The sequence below is a fragment of the Anguilla rostrata genome, chromosome 6 (assembly GCF_018555375.3).
Source record: "Anguilla rostrata isolate EN2019 chromosome 6, ASM1855537v3, whole genome shotgun sequence".
Classification (NCBI taxonomy): domain Eukaryota; kingdom Metazoa; phylum Chordata; class Actinopteri; order Anguilliformes; family Anguillidae; genus Anguilla; species Anguilla rostrata.
In genome coordinates this window covers 37,093,194-37,119,696 of record NC_057938.1, presented here as the reverse complement: position 1 = coordinate 37,119,696, position 26,503 = coordinate 37,093,194, and the positions used below count along the sequence as shown (strand labels likewise).

At 43.2% G+C, this 26,503-nt stretch overlaps 1 protein-coding gene across 2 annotated transcripts in view; it reads left to right on the top strand.

The window, feature by feature from the left end:
* Positions 1–20,502, top strand: part of LOC135257055 (serine/threonine-protein phosphatase 2A 56 kDa regulatory subunit gamma isoform-like) — a 50,255-nt gene extending 29,753 nt beyond the window's left edge. For both annotated transcript variants that reach the window (XM_064339458.1, XM_064339459.1), the window contains 13 exons: positions 4,393–4,592; positions 7,377–7,487; positions 9,957–10,049; positions 10,147–10,277; positions 10,547–10,606; positions 11,228–11,336; positions 12,722–12,775; positions 13,543–13,713; positions 14,202–14,329; positions 14,894–14,995; positions 16,133–16,205; positions 17,164–17,280; positions 17,572–20,502. In XM_064339458.1, coding sequence (XP_064195528.1) covers positions 4,393–4,592; positions 7,377–7,487; positions 9,957–10,049; positions 10,147–10,277; positions 10,547–10,606; positions 11,228–11,336; positions 12,722–12,775; positions 13,543–13,713; positions 14,202–14,329; positions 14,894–14,995; positions 16,133–16,205; positions 17,164–17,280; positions 17,572–17,706 — 1,484 coding nt within the window. In that variant the 3' untranslated portion in view covers positions 17,707–20,502. The remainder of the gene's footprint in view (positions 1–4,392; positions 4,593–7,376; positions 7,488–9,956; positions 10,050–10,146; positions 10,278–10,546; positions 10,607–11,227; positions 11,337–12,721; positions 12,776–13,542; positions 13,714–14,201; positions 14,330–14,893; positions 14,996–16,132; positions 16,206–17,163; positions 17,281–17,571) is intronic.
* The last annotated feature ends 6,001 nt before the right edge of the window (positions 20,503–26,503 follow it).

Genomic DNA, 26,503 nt, shown 5'->3' with positions numbered 1-26,503 from the left:
CTCTGTGGCATGAATTTTTAAAGGCTCCCCTTTGTCCTGCACAGGAAGTGTCCCAGCGCTGTGGCTGCTAGTGTATAAGGAAGGGTACAATTATGAATTAATTTAGTCATCCAGGATCAGAATGCTCTCTCCACGACACTGGGTGAGAGCTGTAAGGGAAAGGGAAAGGAACATTTTGCCCTCGCACTTCCTCTTACTCCCACTGCACTTCCTGTACACACTCCCAACAATCGTGCAACGGAGCGGCCTCCTTCCAGCAGAGGAGGAAAATCCAGGTTCACAAATTAAAAGCCCTCCCCAGTATTTAGGCACAATCACCTAAATTTGCTAATGAGCACAATTCTGCAGCCAAAAGGTACAACTCAGTCGGCTGAGTTCATGGGTGGAAGAAACACATGGTAGGAGTTTTACGTTCTAACCCCTGTACTTTCCACCTTTGCCCTCCTGCGCGGGTTAATGGGGGTGGGGGTGGGGGGTGGGGTGGGGGGTTGGGTTGTTCCTTAAATCTGCAAGAGAGGAGGGTGCGGTAATGAATCAGTTCTGCAAACGCGTTCACAGCTACCACTCTGCTCCTCTGGAGACAGACACACACTCACACACACACACACACACACACACACATAGTATGTACATTAAATACTACGTAAATACATACACGCTTTATGTATGCGCACTTTCACACATACGTGCTCTGCAAGGCTCCATTTCCTGCAGCGGTTGTTTGGATGTTACGCTGGAAATCGACAGGGCATAAAAGACCTCTTTAAACCAATCATTGGTCTCAACCTGTTTTCCTTCATGTTCCTTGATTAACTAGTGAGCCAATGATCCGTACACTTGACAATTAAAACAGATTTTTCTGTGCAAAATTTATTCTTTTATCTTCCTAACGTGGTGTGAAGAAATGTTCACTAGCCAAATGGCAGGTGGGCATTTCTTCACACCTTGTTAGGGACATTACATGATAAATTTAGCGTTAGAAAAATCTGTTAATTGTTAAGTATACACTTAATGAAAAAAGATTCATCACTGTTTACTACCACATTAGCTTTCTGCACAACCCACAATGACAAAACCTGTGCTTCAAGATCGTTTAATTACTTGCGCATTGATCTTTGCCATGAATTTTCTCTTGAGTGTAGGTTCAGAGAATAAAGAGCACATACATTGACAGTTTTAAATTATGTTCATTATAATGTGCACAGTTCTGTGATGCAAATGAAAAACATTTTATTACTCACATATATAGCCTCATTGAGGAGAAATTGCTGTATCTGATGATGTTGAGTATTTGGTGAATTCATTTCTGTATTGTTAATCAAGGAAAACGATTTGGTCAAAACCAATGATCAGTTTAAAGGGAAGTTTTCTCCCCCATCTATTTTAACAACTGCCAACAACTTGCTGTTCATTCCCAGGTTGGGCACTACTGCTGGGTCATTGAACAAAGTTAACTAGATATGCAACAAAATTATTAGAATGCAAACTTTCTATAATGGGATCTTCCTTTCCCTGGATAAAAAGTCCTGACCAAGATAATGATGATGAGTTGTGCGTATATACTAGATAATATCAGGAGTTGACATAAGGCTTATAGGCTATATTTTATTTCGGTAATTTTTTTGGATACCTTAGAAAAGTCGATAGAGGATGTAATGAGAGCCAGCCCAAAAGTGATTTACTGAGTTCAGTTCACCTAATGCCAGATGTATGATCCCCCCCCACACACCACCACCTTCAACGACAGGAGCAGGTGGGTGTCACTTCTCATTAGGGTCATTGTGAGGTGATTTGTTATTTATGCAAATACATGGCGGTGGAACTAAGTGAAAGGACAGAATGTTGTCACCCCCTGACATGGTTTTGTCTGTGAGTTGATAGCCACAGATAGGACGCTTCAGATCAAATCCTCCTCTCCTTTCTGAATATATTTTGGGGGGTAATTTAGTGTTATTCATTAAATGATTATTACGGTATTGCAATGTCACTCTATTGGCTCTGAAAGAGGGTTGCCATCATTGATATTATGTGGATAAACTATTTTAGTCTTTTTTTCTAGAATGGCATGTCCACTGAGACTGAAGTCCTTTTGACCTTCATTCATGGTGAATGCACATACATTACATTGGGCTTCATCAGTTTAAACTATCGGCTCCACACAGTTTAACTTTAATTGCTGCTTTTGGAACAAATGTGTTACAGCAGTAAAATCTGAATGCTTACAAAATGTCTTGAGCTGGAGTGCATCCTGCTCTTGACACCTTTTTCCGAGGCAAATTCCACAGTTGACCTTTTGCATGAATATCCATTCTTGAGCCTCAGTAGACATGGATAAGTACCTTTTAGTGGTACAGCCCTGTGGTGCGACCTGTCTGCAACCTTGTGTTCAGAAGCCCAGTCCTTTACCCATGTCACGCTAATGCACCGCTGCCACGGGAGTGTGGAATACACATTACATCTCCTCACCTAATGAGCCAAGCCAGCTTCAGTCAGTCGGTGCGACCGATTTATGACAAAAACAACATTTCTCAGTTTGGAGAAGCAGCAGCTCAGCCCTGCAGATGGAGTAGGACACATGTCAATCATGTCGAGCGCTAACAGGGGTAGCCGTCATCTCTTGGCCCACCTGCAGTTTTGGTTGGGCGTATTATATTTGTAGCGTATGTAGGAGGCTTACTCGCAATAAAATGTTTCCGCGGTAGCTTATTCCAGCAACATCACATCCTTCGGCTTATATCCTGACTGGGTATTTATAGCGCTCTCTCCCTCCCTTGCTTCCTAGCAGCCATGTGCGATTCTTCCGTGGTTATTGACTTGGCAAATTATGAATAAGGGATAAAACGGGTAATGATACGAGCGCCTCATCAAAGCAAACTGCATGTTTGCCTGCGCGTTGCCAGCCACAGAGACCGCTCTGTCCACCCTGCCAGGACTGCGCAGCTGGGGCAGGCTGATAACAGGCCCTCGATGGAAGCTGCCATTGGGTGAGGAGCCTGGGGGACTCGCTAATGACCCAATCAGGCCCTCCCTGTGTGACTCCGTGGCCAATCACATGTCAGACAATGAGACTCGGTGACACAGCAGGCACTGACGTGGTCTGGGTTTGAGAATGTTCTACAGATCTTCTTTCATGCCTTGTCCTTCATTTGCCTTTCTTTTGTTCCAAGTAAAATTTCACAAATTACTGGATGAATCTCATGGGCCAGAGTTTATTTTCCTGTATTTATTTCAGTTGAACTGTTTCCCTCCAACAGCTCCAAATGGCTTTTGTAAAGTAGAAAGTTTGAAAAGGGGAAATGCAGTGGGATCTTGTTTATTATGTGTTCTTGCTTGTATATGTTTTTGCTGTGTAAGGCAGAATAATGTAAAGGACTAGTCATCTGTGATTGTTTACTTTGACCATGAGTCTTTTTGGGCTTTATACAAGCCAGTTGCCAGGTAACAAAATATTCAGCCCAACATGTGACCGTGTTATGACAGCCTTACAAAGACATCGGCACACAATGCCTGTGTTCCACTTTAAATTGAAATTGGTCAGATGTTTATTTTTATTAATTTTTAAACTGCTTCAGCTCTGAATAGATTCATATGTGCCAATGGGCCCTGTCAGCTGAAAAGGTCTCCTCTGGTTTCCAAAGGTCAGGCCACCACAAAACATTTGGAATGTTACAGGATCTAGAGTGTGAGGTTTCCAAAGTGCGTTCGGAAAGCACTACTCGATAAGACAACAGAGTGGAGTGCAATCGGGTGCTAGCGCCAGACTACAGGTCCCATCAGCCCCTTTGTTTTGTGGTGGATTCCTTGATCCGATTTATAACTGCCGTTGCCGCTGTTAGGTTTTCTTTTTTTCCGTTTGACAGAAACAGCGTGGCTCAGTGCATTCTGTAAAATGGAGAGGCTCTTATGAGAGGCTGATATTTCCATATTATATGCAAAGCAGGGTCTTTGTGAACCTGTCTCCACAGCACTGATTGTGCACTGCACTGGCAGGTTTATCTGGTTGGATTACCTCACTGATTTATCTCGGACATCATGGCAACACATGTAACCGCAATGTTCTGGATTGGTTGAACAGTGATATAATACATGACCAATTTTCAACCATTTTTTTAGAAGGCGAATTTACATTGGTGATATTACCCAACTGTCAATGTTGAGGTTTCAATTGCAGAGGCTTCATGTTGCTGCCAACGGTGCTTTATTTGTGATGTCACTAGCGCAAGCAGCCAATCGGAGGTAACCTTATCTCCACTTTGCCGACAGCGAGCCGCGTCGGCGTGCGCGTTTGGCGGGTTGCCTTGCCGGAAGTTAAAGTGGATACCGGGGGGCAGCGGCCTGCGAGTGTGCCGGGAAAGGTTCCGGATTGAGACGTGACTCTTCCTTCTTTCCCAGATGTCCCGCCCGCGGAGCAGGAGAAGCTCTTCGTCCAGAAGCTGCGGCAGTGCTGCGTGCTCTTCGACTTCGTTTCGGACCCGCTGAGCGACCTGAAATGGAAGGAGGTGAAGAGGGCGGCGCTGAGCGAGATGGTGGAGTACATCACGCACAACCGCAGCGTCATCACCGAGCCCATCTACCCCGAGGTGGTCCACATGGTGAGTCGCCAAAAAGGTCACGGGATTCCGTACAATCCTCCCCCCCCCACCCCCCACCCCAAACGCCCTCCCCCCCCCGTGGGATTCTGCAGCTGAGGAAGGGTTCTGGGTTTATGTGTGGTCGGGGCCAGATGTACGGGCACGCCCATTATGGGGGATTATTTAAGACATCATAACAGCCGGTCACATCTCGGCAGTTCAATTTCTCAACGCTTTCCCGATTCAACTCTCATTGTGATTATGTGGCCAGACCCTCGGCACGAGGGCTCATGTTTCATTAACGGTACTGGGCGTTTAACTGAGGTGCCTCCGTTTTCAGCCATGCCAAAGCAAACCTCAGGTTTCTACTTTTACATTAGTATGTGTGTGTGCGTGTTGGGTGGGTCGCTGCTTTTACGAATCAAAGCTCGATCCTTTATGCAAAGCAGGAAACCGAGAACATTCGAGGCGCAAACGCAGGCGTTCTTCGCAGACGGCTCGCGCTTAATTTTCGTGTTTTTAAATAAGAAAGCAGATAAGAGATAAGCGCGCGAGAACTCTGCCCGTCGCTTCACCTTCCTTTCAGCCCGTTCGGCGCGTCGTCTGACTTTGAAGTCCTTCGCTTTCATCATCAAAGGCACCGACCGGGCGCAAATGCTAATGAGTCTATTATCATGTTTATTTTGCTCAGCCGCCGTGTTGAAAGGCCCTCTCGAAAAGTGCATTATTATTTCTTCAAAGCCGTTTGGGTTTAAATGTGTTCTTGCGCATGAATCTTTGCCAGGCGCAAATGCGCCAGCAATCACCAGAGCAGTCTGGCGACCGACGATGCAGCTGTTCTTGGTCAAAAATAGCTAGAGTTTCTGTCAAAGTTTATTTGTCTCATTATTACACAAAGTAGCCACTGGGTGAACTGAGAGATTTGTACCCAACTGGATAAAATGTTGAAAGGAACCATGATTTTGTTTTGAACTGATGATACGGTGGCGTCTTTGTCAGGATCCATGATTTCCTGTGTTCGTTCAGTCCAAGGTTCAGCGCTTGAGTAGTTTCTTTGCAAAGGTCAGTGTCTTTGAGGTCTTTGAGGCTAGTTTTGGCATGACTGTCTTAAGATCTTTAAACGATACCACTGTACACTGAAAGCAGTACAGTGGTAAACACAAAAGAGCTGAAGTGTGAAACCCATGGATGGAACTTTTGAGCCCTAAGGGAAACTTCAGTCGCATAAAAATTGTTAAAGATGACTGCCTGATTCGGTCAGAAGAGCAAATACGACAGAAGTGAATGTGCACAGTTTCAGGAAGATTTTGGGTGGGGGGAAGGGACTTTGGAAAGTGGGTCAGATCTTGCAATAACCGTTCTGCAATCATTTTTATCAGAATGTCGCTGGCCCAATACTGGGCCAGAAAGCCTTAAGGTGATTTCCGAGTTTGGTATCAGCAAAATCCACGCCAAAATGAATCACAGGGTCGGATCAGTCAAAGCGCAAAAAGAGGAACGTTCTTAAATCACACTCTGATTTGCAAAGTGGCACTATGGTGTTTCCAGCTTCTCTGATATCATGGAATCCTACCCTTCTACCCAAACTTTAATTTCCAAATTCCAGTGAGCATTTCTCGAGGGAGCAAAATGGTTCCTGTGGCATCATGATTTTCTTGCACGGCAACTTTTAGGACATGAACTTGACAGACAGCACTGCTCAGGTGATATATCAGATAAGATAACAGATAAGTGTGCTCATTGGTTGACATTTAGCTGCATTACCCAGGAAGCTTGTGAGGTGTGTGCCTGTGGTTGGTGCATAACCACCTCAGCAGTGATGTTTCCAGGAAAGCACGCTTGCAAAAATGCAGTCGACTTTCATTTTCCAAATGGCCAAAAGCATGACCATGGTGAACAAATGTTTATAGGCAGCTGCTTAGTATTCAGGAAGGATGGCCTCTCCACCTCTTCAATCAACTGCTTTTTAATTGTTAATAGTTAATTAATCGCTGTTCAATTTTGTGTTACTCACTACAAGACATGTCACTGCAGAAGTTTTATTATTATTATTATTATTATTATTGCATTACTGTATTTGAACACATTGAGCGGTCAGATGGGGGGAAGGGATTTAAAGGAGATGGAGAAGACAAGGGAACATTTACAGTATATTGTGAATACATTGGAAAAGGGGTGGATTGAACTGACCTCTTTTGAAAGCAGCTTGTCTGTTTTTTTTTTGTTTTTTTTAAATAGAAGAGTCTACTTTTTGCCACTTGAATAGTATTTAAGTTTTATTTTAAATTAATGTAAAATAATTCTGATTGTCTAAATGTAGCGCTGTCTTAAAGATCTCTCCTTTCCTGCAAATGAAACACACAAACTGGTTGCACATAGCCTACATTGTGTTTGGCATGCCTTGGTTAACTAGCCTTACATGCATCTGTGATGACTATGTGCTTAAATAAATATAGCCAAGTATGCCTAGAAATTCACAGAGGAGTGTTGTGTTTTATCAACGTCTTTAAATTACCCAAACAAACATTGAATTTTAAAGAGAAACCCAGACTGTGACCTTATATAGCAGGTGAAATCACCCAGTGTTTTTAAATGCACAGACTTTGTTTGCAGTTTCTCAGGTTAAGGTGCAGTTATCACCAGAAATACAGGTGACAAGTGGGGGTCTGTTGCAGATTTCCCAGTTTGCAGTTTATTGCAGCTTACGTAGATTTAAAAGTTCATCGTCTCACGGTTAAAACCAGGCGATGACTGAAACGCCTGCCTAGAATCTGTTCAGTTTGCTCATCGCCCTCTCCGATTCAGTTCGCAGTGAACATGTTCCGGACGCTGCCGCCGTCCTCCAACCCCACGGGGGCGGAGTTTGACCCCGAGGAGGACGAGCCCACGCTGGAGGCCGCCTGGCCGCATCTCCAGGTGCGTACGGTCCGTCCGCCCGCGGGTTTGGATTCCACGCGGGGCCGAGCTGCGGAAAGCGATAGCGCGCGGAAACGCGAGCTATGCGAGCCGCCCTGCATGTGGGTGTCCGCAAAGCAAATGAATGCAGTGAATGTAACTTGAAGACTGTCTGCCACACACACACCCCTAAATGCGTAAGATGCCTTCGACCAACACTGGATCATTTATACCAACCGCAGCACATGAACGAGAGTCTGTCATTCAAGTCGCTGTCTGCCACGCGGTTGGCTCAGAGCTTCGTTTCACAGGGATGAAGTCAAATGGTCTCCAGTGAAGGCAGAACCAGAGCTAGGAACAAAAAAAAAAAAAAAACAGAAGAGAAATGCATGCGTTTTTGCATCGCTTGGTGCACCCAAGAGACCTCAGTGAGCAAAAACATGTTTTGGTCTTTGTCAAAATGTTGTTTTTAAACACAAGTCTTTTGGGAGCAGCAAAGGGTGAACGTATACTTTTCTTCCTACGTTGAAATTTGACACCCAGCACCTGTTAGGTACTACTGGACGTGTGTGTATGCACCAGTGTCTTACACAACACTGAAAATATGGGAACATGTACAGTGGGGTCCAAAAGTCTGAGACCACTAGTCAAGATATTTCTATTTTGCATTTGTTTTGAATGTAATACTAATTATTTCATTACAAATGATAATATCAGCTTAACAATTTGAGTGAAAAGTTGAATTTTTGAAAAATGTACATGAACTTCAGAATATCTTCGTATTTGGTATGTCCCCCTTTTGCTTTAATGACAGCATGCACTCGAGCTGGCATGGACTCCACATGTTTGTGCATAACCTGATGACCCATGTTATCCCAGCATGATTTGACAATGTTCCAAAGAGCTTCTTGTGATGTCACAGAATGCGTGGCTTTCTCAGTCTTCAAGTGCCCCCATAAATGTTCAATGGGGTTGAGGTCAGGTGTCTGTGGAGGAAAGTCCATGACAGTCAGGACTCCTTGGACTTCTTTGGTCTTCAAGTAGTTCTTGCAAAGCTTTGAGGTGTTTGGGGTCATTATCCTGCTGCAGTATGAATCCTTCTCCACAAAGATGCAAACCAGAGGGTATAGCATGTCTCTGAAGAATGGAGTGGTACTTCTCCTTGGTCAGGGTGTAGTCAATTCGGTGCAGGTGTCCAACCCCAGAGTAGGCAAAACACCCCCAGACTTGAATATTCCCACCACCATGTTTCACTGTGAGTTTGATACACTGCGGTATCATTCTCTCTCCTGTTCGTCTCCTTACATACACCCTTCTGTTACTTCCATAAATCTCAAACTTGGATTCATCAGTAAATAGGACTTTTTTCCAGTCATCCACTGTGAAATGCTGGTATTTATTAGCCCACCCCAAGCGTTTGGCCCTGTTTCCCCTCCTGAGAAGTGGTTTAGAAACTGCTACTCGTCCTCTGAGACCACTACAAGACAGCCTTCTTTTGACAGTACTTTTGCTGATTGGAGTCTTGCGTTCTTTATTTAGCAAATTTTGTATCTGTGATGAAGTTGCTTTTCTATCTCTCAGGGAACTAAGCTTGATGTATTGATCTTCTGATGGTGTGGTCATTTTTGGTCTTCCTGGTCGTTTTTTGGATACAACTGATCCAGTTTCTGCAAAGCGTTTTAGAGTTCCATGCACTGCCCTCTTAGAAACATTTAGTCTAGTCATGATTTGACGCTGAGAAAGCCCCTCTTTGCTTAGAATAACAATTTGACTTCTGACACTTTCATGTTTCCCACTATCACAATGCTACTCAGTAAGCAATGATTTGCTGGAAACTTGAGGCACAGCCATATTTATAACAGGTGAACACTGGCTGCAAGTTGAGTTACTTGAACGAGCCTCTGATGAGTAGATCAAATCCACCTGTCATCTGAACGCATGCTTCAATGGAAGGGATACAACTCAAGGAAATCTGACCTTTTGTACAAAGTATTTGTATAAATAGTAGTATAATAGTATAAGTATAAATTTGCTTAAATTTGATTGCTGACCTAGAAATAGTGCATAATCTTAAATATTTCTTCTTCATTTTACATGTAATAACTTCTTGTGTTTTTAAATGTTTCTGAATCCTCAAACTTTCTGATTATTTCCAGGTTTACGTGAAAATATTACAGATTCTCAATGTGGTCTCAGACTTTTGGACCCCACTGTATGTTTAAAACACTCTTTACCTTCCGTTGATATTTTAAGAACCTCTTAAGACTTTACTGTGGGGAAAAATGTGAGCTTCACTCTTAGTAATCCTTTATTAAATTGCCTTCCCTGAGCATGTAATTTGACATTTTGAGGTAGTAAATTTTCTTTGAGAACTGCATTAATCTTTCCCCACAAATTTCATTCCGTTTCCTTCACCGAACAGAAGCCATTACTCTGATTTTCCAGCTTCTCATTGCAGTTTTTGTGCTTTGTTTTTTTCCTTCCTTCCAGCTCGTCTATGAATTCTTCCTGAGGTTTTTAGAGTCTCCCGACTTTCAGCCAAATATAGCGAAGAAGTACATCGACCAGAAGTTTGTGATGCAGGTAAAGGTCCCGTCGAACCGCGCTCGTAAACGACCTCCTCGTCAACTGCGTCACGTTGAACGCGGATGGAGTCAAGCCACCTTGTTTCTGATTCCAGCTTTTAGAACTGTTTGACAGCGAGGACCCTCGGGAGAGAGACTTCCTGAAAACCACTCTGCACCGGATTTACGGAAAGTTTCTGGGCCTGCGGGCCTACATCAGGAAACAGATCAATAACATATTCTATAGGTGAGTGGACAAAGGGCAGGCCCAGCTAGTGTGGCCTTCTCTTCCATAGAAGAGTCCTTACTGTCAGGTTCAGCAGGTTTGTGCAATATTCAGCATTAATTGAACATTCTGTTCAACCTTTGTTTGACATTTATTATGTTAGTTTTTTTGCAGTCATGCATGTGGCTGTTGGTTGATGGGTCTGGCATTTCGTTGCAGATGTTAGGATAGTAGCATCTCTGGGGTTGTGAATTGCCTTCAAATGTGTTGTTTTCTTAACCCTCTCTTAGGTTCATTTATGAAACAGAGCACCATAATGGAATAGCAGAATTGCTGGAGATATTAGGAAGGTATGTCATTATTTTTTATTGACACTGAATTTATAACCTGATAATGCTATAAGGGACAGTGGTAGTTTTGGGTCCATGGGAGTATAATTGCATGTATTGACCTGGCTGAGCCAGAGGGAGCTGATTGTCTTCATCAGTTTGTGTCATAAGGTTGGAAACCTTTTACTTAAAAATCGTTTTAGACCGCTCCTGCCTGGGACTACGGTCATTGTGAATTCAAAGTAAGGCAGAACAGACAAACGTTTCATTACCCTCCTCGAGACTGCTGGGCCCTTGTCCCATGACGGAAACCGTGTGAGATAAAGAACTCGCTCAGCTGATGCCGTGATGTAAAGTATGTTCAAGGCCCCACTGTTCATTGTTGGCAGTTGTTAGAACTTTGTGTGGCTGCAGGGTGACCATTTTTTTGTTTTGTCTATCTGATTGCGGTTTCCGTTTTCCTATCAAAATGACATTGTTTTTCTCCCGACGTAGATGAAACCTGCAGTCATATTTTCCTCTGTCAGGGCGGAAATCTGATGCCTCACCCCTGCTTAGCCTCTCTTCTTATCCTATCAACAACAAAAAAAACAACCCTGCGAGTGTGTCTCATTGCGTCTTATCTTTTTTTTTTTTCAACAGCATAATCAATGGGTTTGCCTTACCGCTGAAAGAGGAACACAAGATTTTCCTGCTGAAGGTTTTGCTGCCTTTACACAAGGTCAAGTCGCTGAGCGTCTACCATCCGCAGGTGCGCGTTTAAAGGCTTTTCACATCGACCGGAGAAAGCGTGGGCTCTCTCGCTGAGCCGAACCGAAGCCTCTGACTCGAGTTCCCCCTGTAAAATGTCACCGTCGGTGCCTGGTTACCGCAGGGGCGCCTTCTGGCTCTCTGGTCATAAGGTCAGAGGGCGCCAAGGCTCCGGGAGTCATGCTGCCTCTAGCCTGAGGCATGATGGGAAAGGGCAGTGCTGAAGGACTGCCCAGCTAAAGCGCCGGCCCTCAGTGTAGTGACAGGCCCCATGGCCCGGGGTGGTGTGAAGTAGCTCTGCAAATATGCTACAGTACAGCCTGAGAGGTCCAAACCTCTCAGATGTCCAGACTGGTCAGCCGAACAGGGTATGAACCACGAAGCAGGATAAGAAATGATGGCTTTTCATTAGATTCTGTTTATTATCACTACTGCAAAATTTTGCACATTAAAAATGAGTCACTCTTTCTATTGCTAAGAAACCGAAAATACACTTCCCCCTCCAAGTTTCTGAGGGGAACAAGTTTCTGAATAAATTAAACACAAAAAACGATACTGAACTATGTAGAATGGAGCACACAGTCAGTGAGTCACACTCCGGGGTGACACACCGGGGTGGGAGATAGGCGGCAGGTCCAGCAGTGGACCGTTGTTTGCCTCATGGAGAGAGAGAGGGGGAGCGTACACAAAATGAAATGAATCAAACACCTTCGCCCGCCCCCCTCACGGGTTACGATAAACTAAAACAACGAACTAAAATGGTACGGAGTGTAGCACAGTGGGTAAGGAACTGGGCTTGTAACCGAAAGGTCGCTGGTTCGATTCCTGGGTAGGACACTGCCGCTGTACCCTTAAGCAAGGTACTTAACCAAAATTGCTTCAGTATATATCCAGCTGTATAAATGGATACAATGTAAAATGCTATGTAAAAGCTGTGTAAGTCGCTCTGGATAAGAGCGTCTGCTAAATGCCTGTAATGTAATGTAATGTAAAATAATAAAGACAAAAGAAAGTAAAATCTAGCGACAGCTTTTCAGCTCGCCGCTGGGATCCACTGGCCCAAACTATGGGGAGGACTGTGGCACCTGGGCCAATTAGTTAACGCAACCCAGGTTTGTTCACTCTCCCCACCAGCCGGCGCAGCCGAGACCAATCTGGGTCACCACCAGACCGAATGCCACAAGTTGTTTGACGTAGTGAAGGATGCATTTGTTTATTACTATGGCTACAAGCTGTTTAAGTTGAGCTTGGCAGTCAGACCCTACTGCCCAGTCAGCAGACCGCTGCTCCCCTTTCAGTATGAGGTTCCCTCATATGATGCATATATTTTTAGAGTAATTTTCAGTAAAGATTCAGTCTTGCCTAATAAACACACCTTTCCTACAGTTGGCGTACTGTGTGGTCCAGTTCCTAGAAAAGGACAGCACTCTCACAGAACCAGTAAGTCACTTTCATCTTCCACCATTTTACATTTTTGAAAAATTTGAAATGCCTTAGATACTGTCCGGAATTCTGAAATTCTGTGGGAAACCAGGTGGAGTAATTGTTGCATGCTGAGTTGCAATGTGTTATTGATATAGAATGTGTTATTGATTCATGAGATTCCTTTGGTTAAGTGGAGTTAATGTCTATATGTGGATCTGTAGTGTAATGGTTTAGGAGCCAAACTCCTAGGATGTAGGTTTGATTGCCAGCTACTGCTGTTGTGCGCTTGAAGAAAGTACTTTACCTGAAGTGCTTCAGGAAATACACAGCAATATTAAGCATGATGTAGCTAAATCATGTCAGCCGTGTAAGCCAAATTTAACCTTCGTTAAGTGGCAGTATGAATGTAGTTTATGGTTTGCTGCAGAAATCCTTTGAAGGAACGTATTCCCTGCTAGTTTTTCTGGATTTCTTGCTTCTTGCTCCTAAAACTACTGTCAGGATTCAGGAACATAAATATTTCCAAGGCATCTGGAAAATAGAGGAGTTATCTTTAACTTCTTGTAGAAGTTTATAAATACATAGCTTCCATTGTTGGTCCCTATGTATTTAATTAAAATTGGTTGGAATTAAATTTTTTTGAAATGCATTCAAAAAAGGAGTCTGTCCAAGCTGTAAGCAAAACCACAATTTCTCTCTGTCTTTCGCACACGCACGTGTTCACATGCACATATGGAAGCACACATGCCTCTGACCTCTATGTTGGATTATCTGTTCCACAGGTGGTTATGGCTCTTCTCAAATACTGGCCAAAGACACACAGCCCGAAGGAGGTGATGTTCCTGAACGAGCTGGAGGAGATCCTGGACGTGATCGAGCCCACGGAGTTTGTGAAGGTCATGGAGCCGCTGTTCCGACAGCTGGCCAAGTGCGTCTCCAGCCCGCACTTCCAGGTCAGCCATTTTCATCCACCCCTCCTAACCCCCCCCCTCCCTGGACTCTGCACTGCTTTAATCATATTACTATACAATACAATACAATACAATAAGCTTTTATATAGCGCTCTTCATGCGTACATCCCAGGGTGCTTTACAAAAAAAAAACAATAAATAAATAACCTAAAAATTAAAAACTAAGAGGAATAGGTACATGAGAACAAGTAAGTATTACTGTTTTAACTTGGATTTTCATTGGTTTATGGTACACTGTGTAATGGACACGTAGTATTGAAACAAACTTATTTTCCATCAGCAAAAACTGAAACTGTAACTGTAAAAGTAAAAACAAATCAAGAAATGCCTGTCGCAGAAAGCTTAATTGAAGCTTGAATTGAATAGAAAATGAAAACGTAAATAATATTCTTATTTTAAGATGAGTATCGGCATCGCTTGTGTTTTGTATGAGGTCCTCATTAGCGTGCTAACGGCTCCCTCCCTCGCAGGTGGCAGAGAGAGCGCTGTACTACTGGAACAACGAGTACATCATGAGCCTCATCAGCGACAACGCGGCCAAGATCCTGCCCATCATGTTCCCCGCCCTCTACCGCAACTCCAAGACCCACTGGAACAAGTAAGAGCATCTCGCTCTGGGCCTAGAGCAAAGCCTCAGTCACACTGCGACTGCAACGGAACAGCCACAGGCTGGAACGCACCGTGGTAGTTAGCATAATAAAAATAAGGATGGTAGCCATCTTTGAGAGAGCCACTTTAAAGATGCTTTTTTCGTAATTCAAATAATACAGTATTCCAACGACAACATTTCTGATCCACCAGTGCTATTTACAAACCAATACCTGCTGTGGTCAGAACTGTACATAAAAGGAATCGACAAACAGACAGAAAACCGTGAATAGATATTATTGTGATTCATAGTGTTCTCACTGGTGTGGCTGAGTCTCAAGAGTCCAGTCCAGTCTATGTCTTCATCTTGATCATTTGAGAGTAAATGTGACAACCTGTTTGGGGCGTAAAATTTTTTAAAAAGCTATGCTATATTAACACCATTAAACCCTAATTCCTAGGAAACCAGAGTTATATTGTGCACATTCTGTTCAAATTTCCAAATTCCTGATTGTGTCACAAGCATGAACATCTTGACCTTACCCATACTCACTTTTAAAACGTATTATTTCAGGACCATCCACGGTCTGATCTACAATGCCCTGAAGCTCTTCATGGAGATGAACCAAAAGCTGTTTGATGACTGCACCCAGCAGTTCAGAGCAGAGAAGAACAAGTAAGAACACCTACACAGTTTACCATTAAAAAACCCCTCAAAATTCAGGCTGAGGTGCAGTGACAATGTGCATCTGTGCTAAAAACATTGTGTTGTGAGTAGTAGTACCATACCAATTAAGAAGAAGGGCTGTAATTTTCTTTTCTTTTTGCACTGGTGCTAGTAAGGTCTGAAACTTTGCAACACAGAGAAAAAAAATAGTAGCACAAACCTGCAGAATGACTTCTGTATTAAAAAAAACAAAAACTTTAAACAGTTGTGAGAAATTACATGGTATGCTTTATTATAAAACAGAGGTTATCCTGCAGTTGAAAGGTGCAGTTGCTCTCTCGTACTGTACGTCAGAAATTATAGTTCTGAAGTATCGCTATTCTCGGGGCGTGCTACAGAATGATACTGATAACTTGAAATACATCAGCCATAATGCAGGCAATTATCCATCTCAGAAGAGAAATTGCGTCAAAGTCCTACAGATTTAACATCAATAATGATAAAACTATTGAACAAAACAACTTGGGTGAGATAGAGTATTTATGTACGCACAGTGCATTTTTTAATGGCCAATGCAACAGTATTGCCGCACTTCACAGCCCTGAAAAGGATGAGATGCACTGTTGTGTAATGTTGTAGTGTCCATGTACGATTGGCTTGTCTGAAGTAGGACTTTCCCAGAGGTCTCCTTTCGCATCTTTATTGGATTTCTCGAGTAAACGTCAAATTAGTTCAAATTTGATGCTACAGTAGATTCATGCGTTAATTTGTTGTGTGATTATATTGCTTCTCTTAAAGAAAAGCTTTTCAGCTACCCGAAGCAAATGAGAAAAAATTTTTTTTTCCACATTCCCAAGGAGATTTTGGCTTCAGAATTCCGTAAGTTGAATTTTCCAGCATCCACAGGCATTTGAGGTGGTCAGAATCGTTCCCTGTGACACCTTTTGCGAAGGCCTGTGGGAGTTTCATTACCTCCCCATTTTCCTCTTTGAGGAACCCATTGGAATCACAGTGCTTGAGGAACCGTGGATTAACACTTCAGCCCAGAGCATTGAACTGTGGGCTCTGTTGTCGAGCCCTTGCCCCCATTTCATCTGAAACGAGGAGGCAAAGGAATGACGGTCCTTTTCCATGTTCTCCTTCCAGAGAAAAAGCTAAATGGAAAGAGCGGGAAGAGGCTTGGGTGAAAATCGAGAACCTTGCCAAATCCAACCCACAGGTGAGTACCGTCTGTGTGCTGCAGCCGGGATCGATTTGACAGACCTCCATATTTTACGGGATTCCGATCTTTCTACCATTTTGATTTCTACGCTAGAGCAGTGACGTTTTTTCCTGTTCCTGGAGGGACACAGGGTCTGCTAGTTTTTTTTGTTACTTAATTGTGTACCCGACTGCTTTAATTGATCAGTTAACTGACCTCACCTGGTTTCTTGGGTCTGAATTGGTTGCTGGCAAAAACAGAAAACTAGAGATCCTGCAGCCAGCCAGGATCAAGAATGAATATCTCTGTGCTAGAACAAGGATGTCTGGTCACAGCCGAAAATGACCGCTGCAGGTGCAGCTTTTTGTTTTAGTTCAGCACTACAACAACTAATTCACCCAACTGAATAACCATGGTCTTCAGTCCAGACCCTTATAAGTAGAATCAGGTGTTTTAGTGGTGGGCTAGAAGAAAAACCGGCACCCACCCAGGCCACCGCTGTGCTAGGGAATTTACAGCGATTGAGTAAAATAGCATGACTTCATTAGTTTGCGCTTGTCTGAGTGTTTGAGAGTGCGCACGACGCTGGTAATCATCCAGTTCCGGTCCTTCCCCGTCTAAACCTGATCCTTACACAGGGACTGAACATCGACACCACCTTGCAATTTGGGCGAACGTGTAAAACCTGTGAACGTGCCCTACGCCTCTTACCTTCCAATTTTTAATGCTGGTCATTTAGATTTTATATTCTTTCAGTTTTATTTTACCCAATTTTTACTTTTTTTTCCTAATTTTTATATATTGGCTGTGTACATTTAGAATTTATTGTAGCTATTCTCTCCCATAATTATTTAATTTATTATTATATTATTATTATTATTATTATTAAAGACCTCTCACGTGTTGTTGTTTTTGCCTGTGCCGCACTGGAATGGCTTACGTGCTCTTTTTCTTTCATCTCTGCGTTTTACCTCAGTTCCTGGTGTACGTCGATTCCTCCAGCCTCAGCAGTCCAGTGGAAATGGAGACGGACGGGCCTTTGATAGAAGACGTCGCCATGCTAAAGAAGACCGTAGAAGAAGAAGCTACCCAGGTAAAAAAAAAAACAGCGTTTTTTCGTTTTTTTTTTTTTTTAAACCTGTGCGTGTCGTACGAAGGCCTGGCCCGGGCCGCTTCGCCTCCCCGTGCGCCAGACGGGGGCTGGCGACTCGTCTCTTTGCCGTTCGGTTTACCTCCGTCTCCAACCTAACGTAGCGTTCTGAACTTTTTGAAAGAAAATCTGTGTTGTATATTAATGTCTGTTATTTGTTGTTGATGAAATGTGCTGTAGGTTATATTGCCCCCTCTAATGTGCCACCCCCCCCTCCCCCGCCCCCCCTCGCAGCTGAGCAGGGACCAGCGGAAGGAGCGGCCCCTGGTGCGGCGCAAGTCCGAGCTGCCTCAGGATATCTACACCGTCAAAGCCTTGGAGACTCATCGCCGTGCCGAAGACATGATCACCACCAACGACGGTCACTAGGCCCCGCCCTCTCCGCAGGTCCTCTCCCCGTCCCCAGTCTCGACCGACCGCCGCGCTCGCCTCGGCCTGCCCCTCCGTCTCCTCGGCCGCTAGGCCCCGCCCCCTCATCCCGCAGAATCCACCGCGTTGAAAGTAGCGGCGGCGCAGGAAAGGGGCGGGGCCCCCTCTCCCGTAACCTCCCCCACCCCCCCCTCCTCCTCATGTGGACTGGACGCATGCCTACGCCGTCCCCTCACTCTGGTCATTAGGATTTCTGCATTCTCAGGTGTTCCATTTGATTTGATTTCTCCTTTTGTTTTTCCATTTCATGTACCCTGAATGTTACGTTGCCTGGATTGGACGTTTTCTTGTCATTTCGTAAAAAAAAAAAATACAAAATAACAATAACTAATAATATAAAAGAGAAGCATTTTGTTTTCCCGGCTAGGCTCTGGTTCCGAGCGCGATCAAAACCGTGCCGGGGCATCCACAGACGGGACAGAGACTGGTGGGAGGTGGTCACCCAAGTACCCAAAAAAGGGGGGCACTTTGGAGGACAGACTTTTCACTCACCTTTTTTTTTTTTTACGCCGGGAACAGCTGCCAGTGCCAATAGCTGACTGTTTGTTTTTGATCACACCCATAGCGTTTTCTGATTTTTTTTTCCCCAACTGGAAGGATGGGAGGTGGTGGGGGGGGGGGGGGCGGGGCGAGCAGAGAGCGTTTCCTTGGCTCTAGGCTTTTTAATTAAGGTATTCATTTTGACGTGTCACGCTAAAGATGACAGAATCGGATGAGGCCCTCCCCCCCAAACAGAATTTCCTAGAAGAATGACTTCTGCCCTCCACTGAACATCAGTAGGAACTATGTCATTTTGTGCCATACCAATTGCTTGTAACTTAAGTAAAAAAGAAAAAAAAAAACATGCATTTTTAACTTTTGTTTTTTGAGCAGGTTCTTTAGGCCATGAGTTTGTCCAAAATGGAGTGTATTTGGTGGTTCAAACAATGGTAGATTTCTTTTTAAGAGCAACATGTTGAGAGTTTGTTCGGGCAAGGTTTTTTTTTTTTTTTTTTTTTTTTGGTTTGTACAAAGTGTATAAAAGATACAAAAAAGGCATGTTTCTTCTATGGGTTTTGGAACACATATTTAACTAAGTTTTCTCTTTTGTAAGCTTGACTCTTTTGTAAGTTAAAAAGTTTCATTTATTTTTGTACCACTGAAAAGGACTGTGGGTAGTCGCTGTGGGCTGCGGAAGGAGGCGGTCCTTCCTGCTGGAGGCAGGTCCGTAGACGCACCGCCTGCCGCATCACTGAAAGGGCGGGGCTTATCCTGGCCGTGACAGAGACTACAAGACCCAGCCCGAGGAGATGCAGTGTAGGGTGGGGGGGGGGGGGGGATCGGTCTCACAACCAGACTCACTGTACCCCTCCAGCTTTAGGCACAGTCAGCAAAGTTACGCAGAGTTCCTGTCCCCGTGGGGAGAATACGCCCTAGCTATTTAAACAACGAATACCCTAACTGACAATACCCGGAAATGTAAATGGAGATTTCTCGCAATATTTTTACCTTTTGCGTTACTCCTTGTCCAGAACAAGACTTCATAACTAACATAGGGGTTTGCTGGGGCAAGTTCACTCACATCCAACTGTAAGTTGACAGGTCGTGAAGGACAGTTTCATGAGTTAAAATGCACGGCCTTTCTTTTCATAGTGCCTTTATTGTAAAGATATTATGAAATATAATTGCCCTATTACTAAGAGATGAGTCAAAAAACAGATTCAGTGTCAGGCAATAACAATCTATTCACATAACCTATTGTCGAGTTGTGAAAGCGAACATGCATGCAGTCTAGAACTGTTGGGGGTGCACTTTTTGAACATTCCTGGTTTGAATCTCACGTCAGTGCACGCAAATGAATTTCTCGCATTAAAGAGACGGCATTATGAGAAAGTCCATTCAACTACCTATGAGCACTTCCTGTCAGACTTGAATAACACCCTTCGGTGATGGATCCCGCCTGAAATGAATTGTCTTGCTGCCATCCACGGTCGCTCCATGTACTTCTTCATGTACCAGAGGCTGTCCCAGCACAGAGAGGAGAAGGGTGCTGTTCTTTTTAATATTTATGTGTCTGTGCAGATACCATTGTTTGAACTTCCACCTCCGTTAAACTGGTTTGTTTCTTCTCTAGAGCTGAACGGCTTCAGGTGTTCAGTGTGTCTGTGTTAAGTGATTCCTGGAAGCTTGCGAGGTTTTTTTTTTTTTTTTTTTTCCTCTTTGGAGCTTGTTGTCAATGTTTGGTTGAATGTGTTCAGTGTAAATTAAACTGCATATGACCACTTTCGGAATTTTATTGTTCTTTTTTTTTGTTTTTTGTGTCATCGGCAATATCCACCGATCGTGTCCCTTCCCCCTTAAATTCACTGCAGGAAATGAATTTAAAAAGACTATGCGGTTCCAGTGCGTTTTCTGTGGCAGGAAAAGCTGTCTGCTGTTTCTTGTATTGCGGCTGTGGCACAGTTGACTTGAGCTTGGATGCAAAGGCGGGAAAATAAAGAGCAGCGTTTTAGTGATGTTTCCTCCATGAAACTGCTTTAGTTCATTGCCCCCTAGAGGGATTTGTTATTTTTACACGCTTTCCAAAATCCGACATAAGTGTCCTTTGCTTTGCAACCTGTACTAAATGGCTTCATCTGATATTGTACATATAATGTACTTTGTTTTATGTAGTGTTGTATCTATTAAACATTAGATTTCATATTTTGTACAAAAATGGTCCTATGTACAGAATAAAAGGTTAATAGCAACTGCAAATAGTTGGGATGTGACAGACCTTTTTTTTTTCTTTTTCTGGACCTTTATGCATTATCAGAATTATGTTTTAAACTCCAGAATTTTCATCATCATACTTACAAACCCTGAACTGCAAATATGATTAGAAAAATGCTGGAGTTTAAAACTAGTCAGATCTGAGAGAAAAAGGGGACTTTTCATTATTGATTCATGAAATGATTAAATGACACCTGAATGATGACACCTACATTTAATTTTTATTTTGATTGGTCTCTTCATGGCACGTATCTTTTCTTGGTTTATGGGAACGGGCAGCATAATTTTAATAGGGGCTGGGGTTAAACCCATACTGTTAACAAACAGCAGAATCATATGGTTAAGGTGTCTGGCTGAAATCTGTTCAGTGTTTCCACGTGACTTCATAAACAACACTCTTCACCATTTTGCTTCACATCCTGGTCCAACACTCGGACGAAATCTATGGCTTTTTCAGTCACCTGACACTTGGAACCTAAACCCATTTACCCAAATCTTTTACACAATTTGGTGTTTCACATATCCATGTGTTTATAAAATACCAAAGACCAAAGAACGAATGCACAAGTGATCATTTAAAAAAATCCTCTAGCTAGGTTGATATTGGTTACTTGAAGTTCCTACACAGTGAGCAGGAAACAGGAGAGCTGGGGGACCCTGCAAACTACTTAAGAAGCCATGTGCTACTCAGTTGTAGACATATATTTTAATTTAGAAAATGTCAGTAATGTTCCATTTTGATGTTTCTGTAGAGCTTATATGGATCTTAGCTTTGACCTGTAAGCTCTCTTTCCTTTTGATATCTGATATCTGCTCCCCCTGTATTGAATAATTTGGGACCATGGAACTTTAAACTTTAAAATGTATTTCCTGAAAGCACTTTTGTGCTCCTTAATGTGCAGTGCATCATTGTTGAGTTCTGTGGTCAGAAAAGCTCTTTTTTCCAGAACAAACTTAAGAAGTGTCTCAAAAAAACTTCTTACACAATTCAGAATCTTTTATTATAAGAGGTTAGTGCTGCATCTGACCACGTTTGCAGAATATGTGTATTCTGTAGTCATAGCATGGTGCTGAAAAGCTCTTATATTTTTAAAAACAAAAAATAAATATGTAAATAAAATTACAAATACAAAAAAAAAAAAACAGTGACAGGGAATGTATGCTGGAAACTAATTCATTTATCTGGGAGTAAATAGATCGAAAGTAATTATGCATCTATGTGGGCACATCTGTTTTCTTTTCAGCCTCTAAAGACATGCAGGTTTGGTCAACTGGAAAGTAAATTGTCCTTGTGCTATGAATGTGAGTGAATGGTGTGTGGGCCCTGCAATGGTTTTGTTACCTGTCCAGAGTGTATTCCTGCCTTTCACCCAATGTATGCTGGGACAGACTCCAGCCCCCATTTTACTGTGAGTAAGCAGTTAAGAAAATTGATTGTTGGGTGGATGAATTATTATTATTATTATTTATTTTATTTTTTTTGCACACTTCTGGTTACTGGTTCTGCTGGTGGTAGTAACAGTTTTCTTGTAATCTGCTGTTCAGTACTGACACAGTGTCGTAAAGATGGCTTTACATTAACCGCATTGATCCCCTTTTGTCTTAGTGCTGCCTTAGTTCCCTTTGGCTCCCTGAAGGATCAAGGCAGTCCACAGTCGAAAGGGAATGGTATTAGTGCTATGTAAAAAAAAAAAAAAAGTTGTGTAAGTCGCTCTGGATAAGAGCGTCTGCTAAATGCCTGTAATGTAATGTAGTGGATTTGTGCCTGTTCGTGGTGCCCTTTTGTTATATCCTCTTTCACCACTAGATGGTGCCTTTGTTCTATAGCATGCGTCTACTGTGAGGAGGACCAAGTACATGAGCATATGTGAAGAAACAGGAAGTAATTGAGATGGAGTAGAATCTCCAGAAATATCCTTTTTTTTCTGTGACAAATCAAACACTTTATTTTACAGTTTGGTACACCCAGTTAAACACCACCCTAGTCTATCTATCTAATCTGCAGTATCTACACCATATGACCAAAAGTATCTGGACACCCCTTAGTCTGGGTCTGTTATTAATGGTTTGAGTTTGGCCCCTTAGTTCCAGTGATGGGACATCTTAATGCTACAGAATACAATCACATTCTAGACGATTCTGTGCTTCCCCAACAGTTTGGGGAAGGCCTTTCCTGTTTCAAGACCCCCCCCGGGCACACAGTGGTGTCCACAGAGAAGTGGTTTTGTTGAGAACAGTATGGAAGAACATTACTAGCCTGCACAGAGCCCTGACCTCAACCCCCTCCATCACCTTTGGAATCAATTTGAAAGCCAACTCCAAGCCAGACCTAATTGCCCAATCAGTGATTGACCTCACTAATGCTCTTCTGGCTGAATGGAAGCAAATCCCCGCAGCAATGCTCCAACATCAAGTATAAAGCCTTCTCAGAAGAGTAAATATTGTTATAGCAGCAAAGGGTGGACCAACTCCATATTAATGCCCATAATTTTGGATGAGATGTTGGATGTCAGGTGTCCACATACTTTTGGCAATGTAGCATATGCATGATTGGTGAGCCCAAGACATATGATAGCTTAGAGCCGGGTAATACATTCAATCTGTGCAAATGAACTAATGGAAATGTTTAGACTGATATAATTTGATATTGCAATGCAATTGACTTCTTGTACTGTCACCAATGCTTGATACATACCATAGTAACCCCATACAATGCAGTCTGAAGCCTTTCAGAAACTTACATTCACAGTCACTTCAAATTAAAATGATTTATTTCATTGTTTAGTCTGATGTTATAAAATGTGACACACAAAATGGAATGTTATGCAGTTTAGGGTCAAACTTACTAAGCCTTTTGTGAATAGTTTTAGTTTCTAGTTTCAGATATGACTCATTCTGCCCCAGAAACATGTGTCTTATGTATCATACAGGAGCACGGAGCTGGGAGCACAGTAGGCCTGTCATCTACATGAGTCATCACAAGGTGCTTCTCTTCTTAATACACATGCACTTTAGGGAGGATCACACAAATAATGGGCAAAGATATTATAAGTGTGGAAAATCCATTAGAAATTTCTAACGTTCACGCGATTAACAAGGCCCGAATTTTGCTTGAACTTATTCTGCCACTAAAGAGCAGGCATAAATCAAAACGCAAGCAAGATGGAGGCACGTTATTTGCACGAGTGGATAATGCACTGTGTGAAATCAGTTACTGTGGATAACAGGTTATCCCATCCCATCAGCCAATAAGATGCTTCAGAATTCATTAGCAGTTACATCATCAATGAAGACAAGTGAGACAGAACCTATGGCAGCCATCCATGTCCAAACCATAACACCACTACCACGTTTCACAGATGAGGGGGGTTTTGGGGGTTTTCCTTTGGCCTCTACACTTTGCTCTTGCCATCAACGATAGAAGTGAATCTTGGTCTCATCTGCCCACAAGACCATTTCCTTTTCCAGAGAATCCTCCTCAGGCTATTTAGGTACTTCTTAGCAAACTGTAACCTGCCGTCCTGTTTTTGTGGATAACTAATGGTTTGCATCTTGCAGTGTAGCCTCTGTAGTTCTGTTCTTGAAGCCTTTTGTGCAAAGGGGCAATGTGGAAGTGGCTCTTCTTCCAAGTTTCATACAGGGAGCAGACCCTGATAATGAATAACTTGGTGGCGTTATCATTGTGGCACTGAGGCTGGTTTTGCTCAACACGCCTACTGTTGAGGGAGATTAGGGGTTGGTGGACCAGGACGGCAGGGTGGCAGCTTTCAGACTTCAGGTGGCATCGAGGCTGCTGTAGTGTGCAGACATCTGCTGGGGGGACACGGTAAGGGCAGTGTTATGGAGAGCTTTGGAAGTGGTCTGGTGCTGGACTGCCAGCTGTTCCTGATGAGCAAGGAGGGTCGTAACGCCGCAAGGGTGCCTCGTTTTTATGGTAAAGTCTGGTGTCTGCTCCGGCCAATTCATGAGGGGGTTGTAGAGCCGGGGAATGGGTGTGGTAGGAGCCCATCTTCCATAGCCTACTGATATAGCTGGACTGCATCCGTTCAGAAAACATGAGGATATGCTTTGTGAGGGCAGGAATTGTGACATTAGGCCACCTGAGGCAGCCAGAGTACAGGATGGAAGCTACCTCAGTAGTTATCGGAGGAGGCTGGAGTGATTATTAAGACTCCTGGAGAGACTGGGGGGTGAGGTGCTGGGCTCACTGCCAAGCCCCGTACAGGATATTTTTGAAAAGCCATGAGGGGAGGAGCCACCAGGTTGAAGGAAGGGAAGTTGCTGTCTTTTGGCACTCCAAGCCTAAAGTAAAAAATCAGAAACATCAGGTTCCTACAGGATGTTGGAGAGCATCAGAGTCATGGTTACCTGAGGGGGCAGAGTATGGCAGGTTTAGGTGGAGGGTGCTTTACAAACTGCCTCTCCCCAAGAGGTCAGGGGATCTTTAGAGGAGGATAATACAAGAGGCAAAAATAACTTTCTGTCTAAGTTGGATTCAAATGTGCAGGAGGGGTGCCCATTTTGTGGTCTGTCTGAAATGGATGTGCATGTGTTTGTGGAATGTAGCCTTTTATCTTCTGTTCTTGCTTTGCTAAATGTGCTCTGTGTGATGATGGGAGTTGGTTTTTCAATGGGTCTGTACATACTGGGGGCAATGTATTCAGTAAGTACAAAGGCAAAAAGTGTGTTGCTCAATTTTCTTTTCAGTCAGGCAAAGTTGGGCACATGGCACACAAGACAAAGTAAAATACAGAGTTGTGGGCCTGTGGATCCAGTTTTAATGTTTAGGGGATTGGTCTCTGCATGCCTTAGGGTGAAGAAAGAATTTATAGTCCTGTGAATTACCTTGACATGTAGAATTTCAGAATGTTTGATGTATAGATGGGATTGTTTGCATGATCAGGAATGGGGAACTGTTAATTTGTATTTGATTGGAGTAACCTGGGTTGCTTCGGGGATCAGTATGAACGGTTTTCAACAGTGTCATGTATTTTTGGCAGAGCATGTGTAATGGATGTATTGTGGGTGGGGTTTGGGTCTCCTGGGATATTCCCATGATACCTGTGGGTAGTCAAAAAGGGTTGTGGTTATGTGTTGCATTGTGGTTGGGTGTAGGTATGGTGCAGTTCATTTTTATGTGTCTTTGGCAAATTTTCTTATCTGTAGGTAACTTGGCTTATTAAAGGATGCCAGAAGTAAAAAAAAAAAATGTCTCTCTGTCTCTCTCTCCCTCACTCCAAATAAAGCTCCAGTGTAAACCTACAATTCCCATATCTCTTCTGTCCATACCACAGTTGTATCACAGCGTAAATGACATAATTGCTGCCAAAATCCAGGAAAGAAAAGAACTCCAAGATGGAAACCTCACAGCAAGAACCAACAGTGAAGCAGCTAGCACAAATGCAGGAGTCACACCATTCGGCTCTCCCAATAAAAAGTGTTTGCTGTGAGCAGCATTAGCCTCTACCAAGTGAGACAGGTTATATAGAGTAACAGTAGATCCCAGGCTGTCTCCAAGTTTTGTGTTGCCCAACCAACAAATCAGAAATTAGATCACCTAGTTAAATTATTTTTATTTTTTATTTTTAAAAGAGCCTTTTTATAATTAGCTAAGCTTTCTGAGCAGAGATCGAGTAGTAAATAAGGTGAAAAATACTAACTTGAAAAAATGTAGTATTTTTTTGAGGGGTGGATCAAAGTAATTTATTCAAAGTCAATGTTCAAAGTTTTGTCGGGGGCGGGGCCGGGAGGGCGGAGGAATTGGGGGTTGGGTAAGGTCATGGCAAGTCTCATTTTCTCTGCGGCATTAGTTTATAGTTGTCTGAGCAGTTTATTTAGAGTGCAAAACATATTTTAGTGTCAAGTTATCTGCAAATGCAAAAATTATGTAAAAGGCCGGGTTTGCTGACACCAAACCTGACAACTGAGAAAGATTTTTCAACAACTTCCTGTGAAAACGTGCCTGTAACTTGCCTCTCACTCTGCC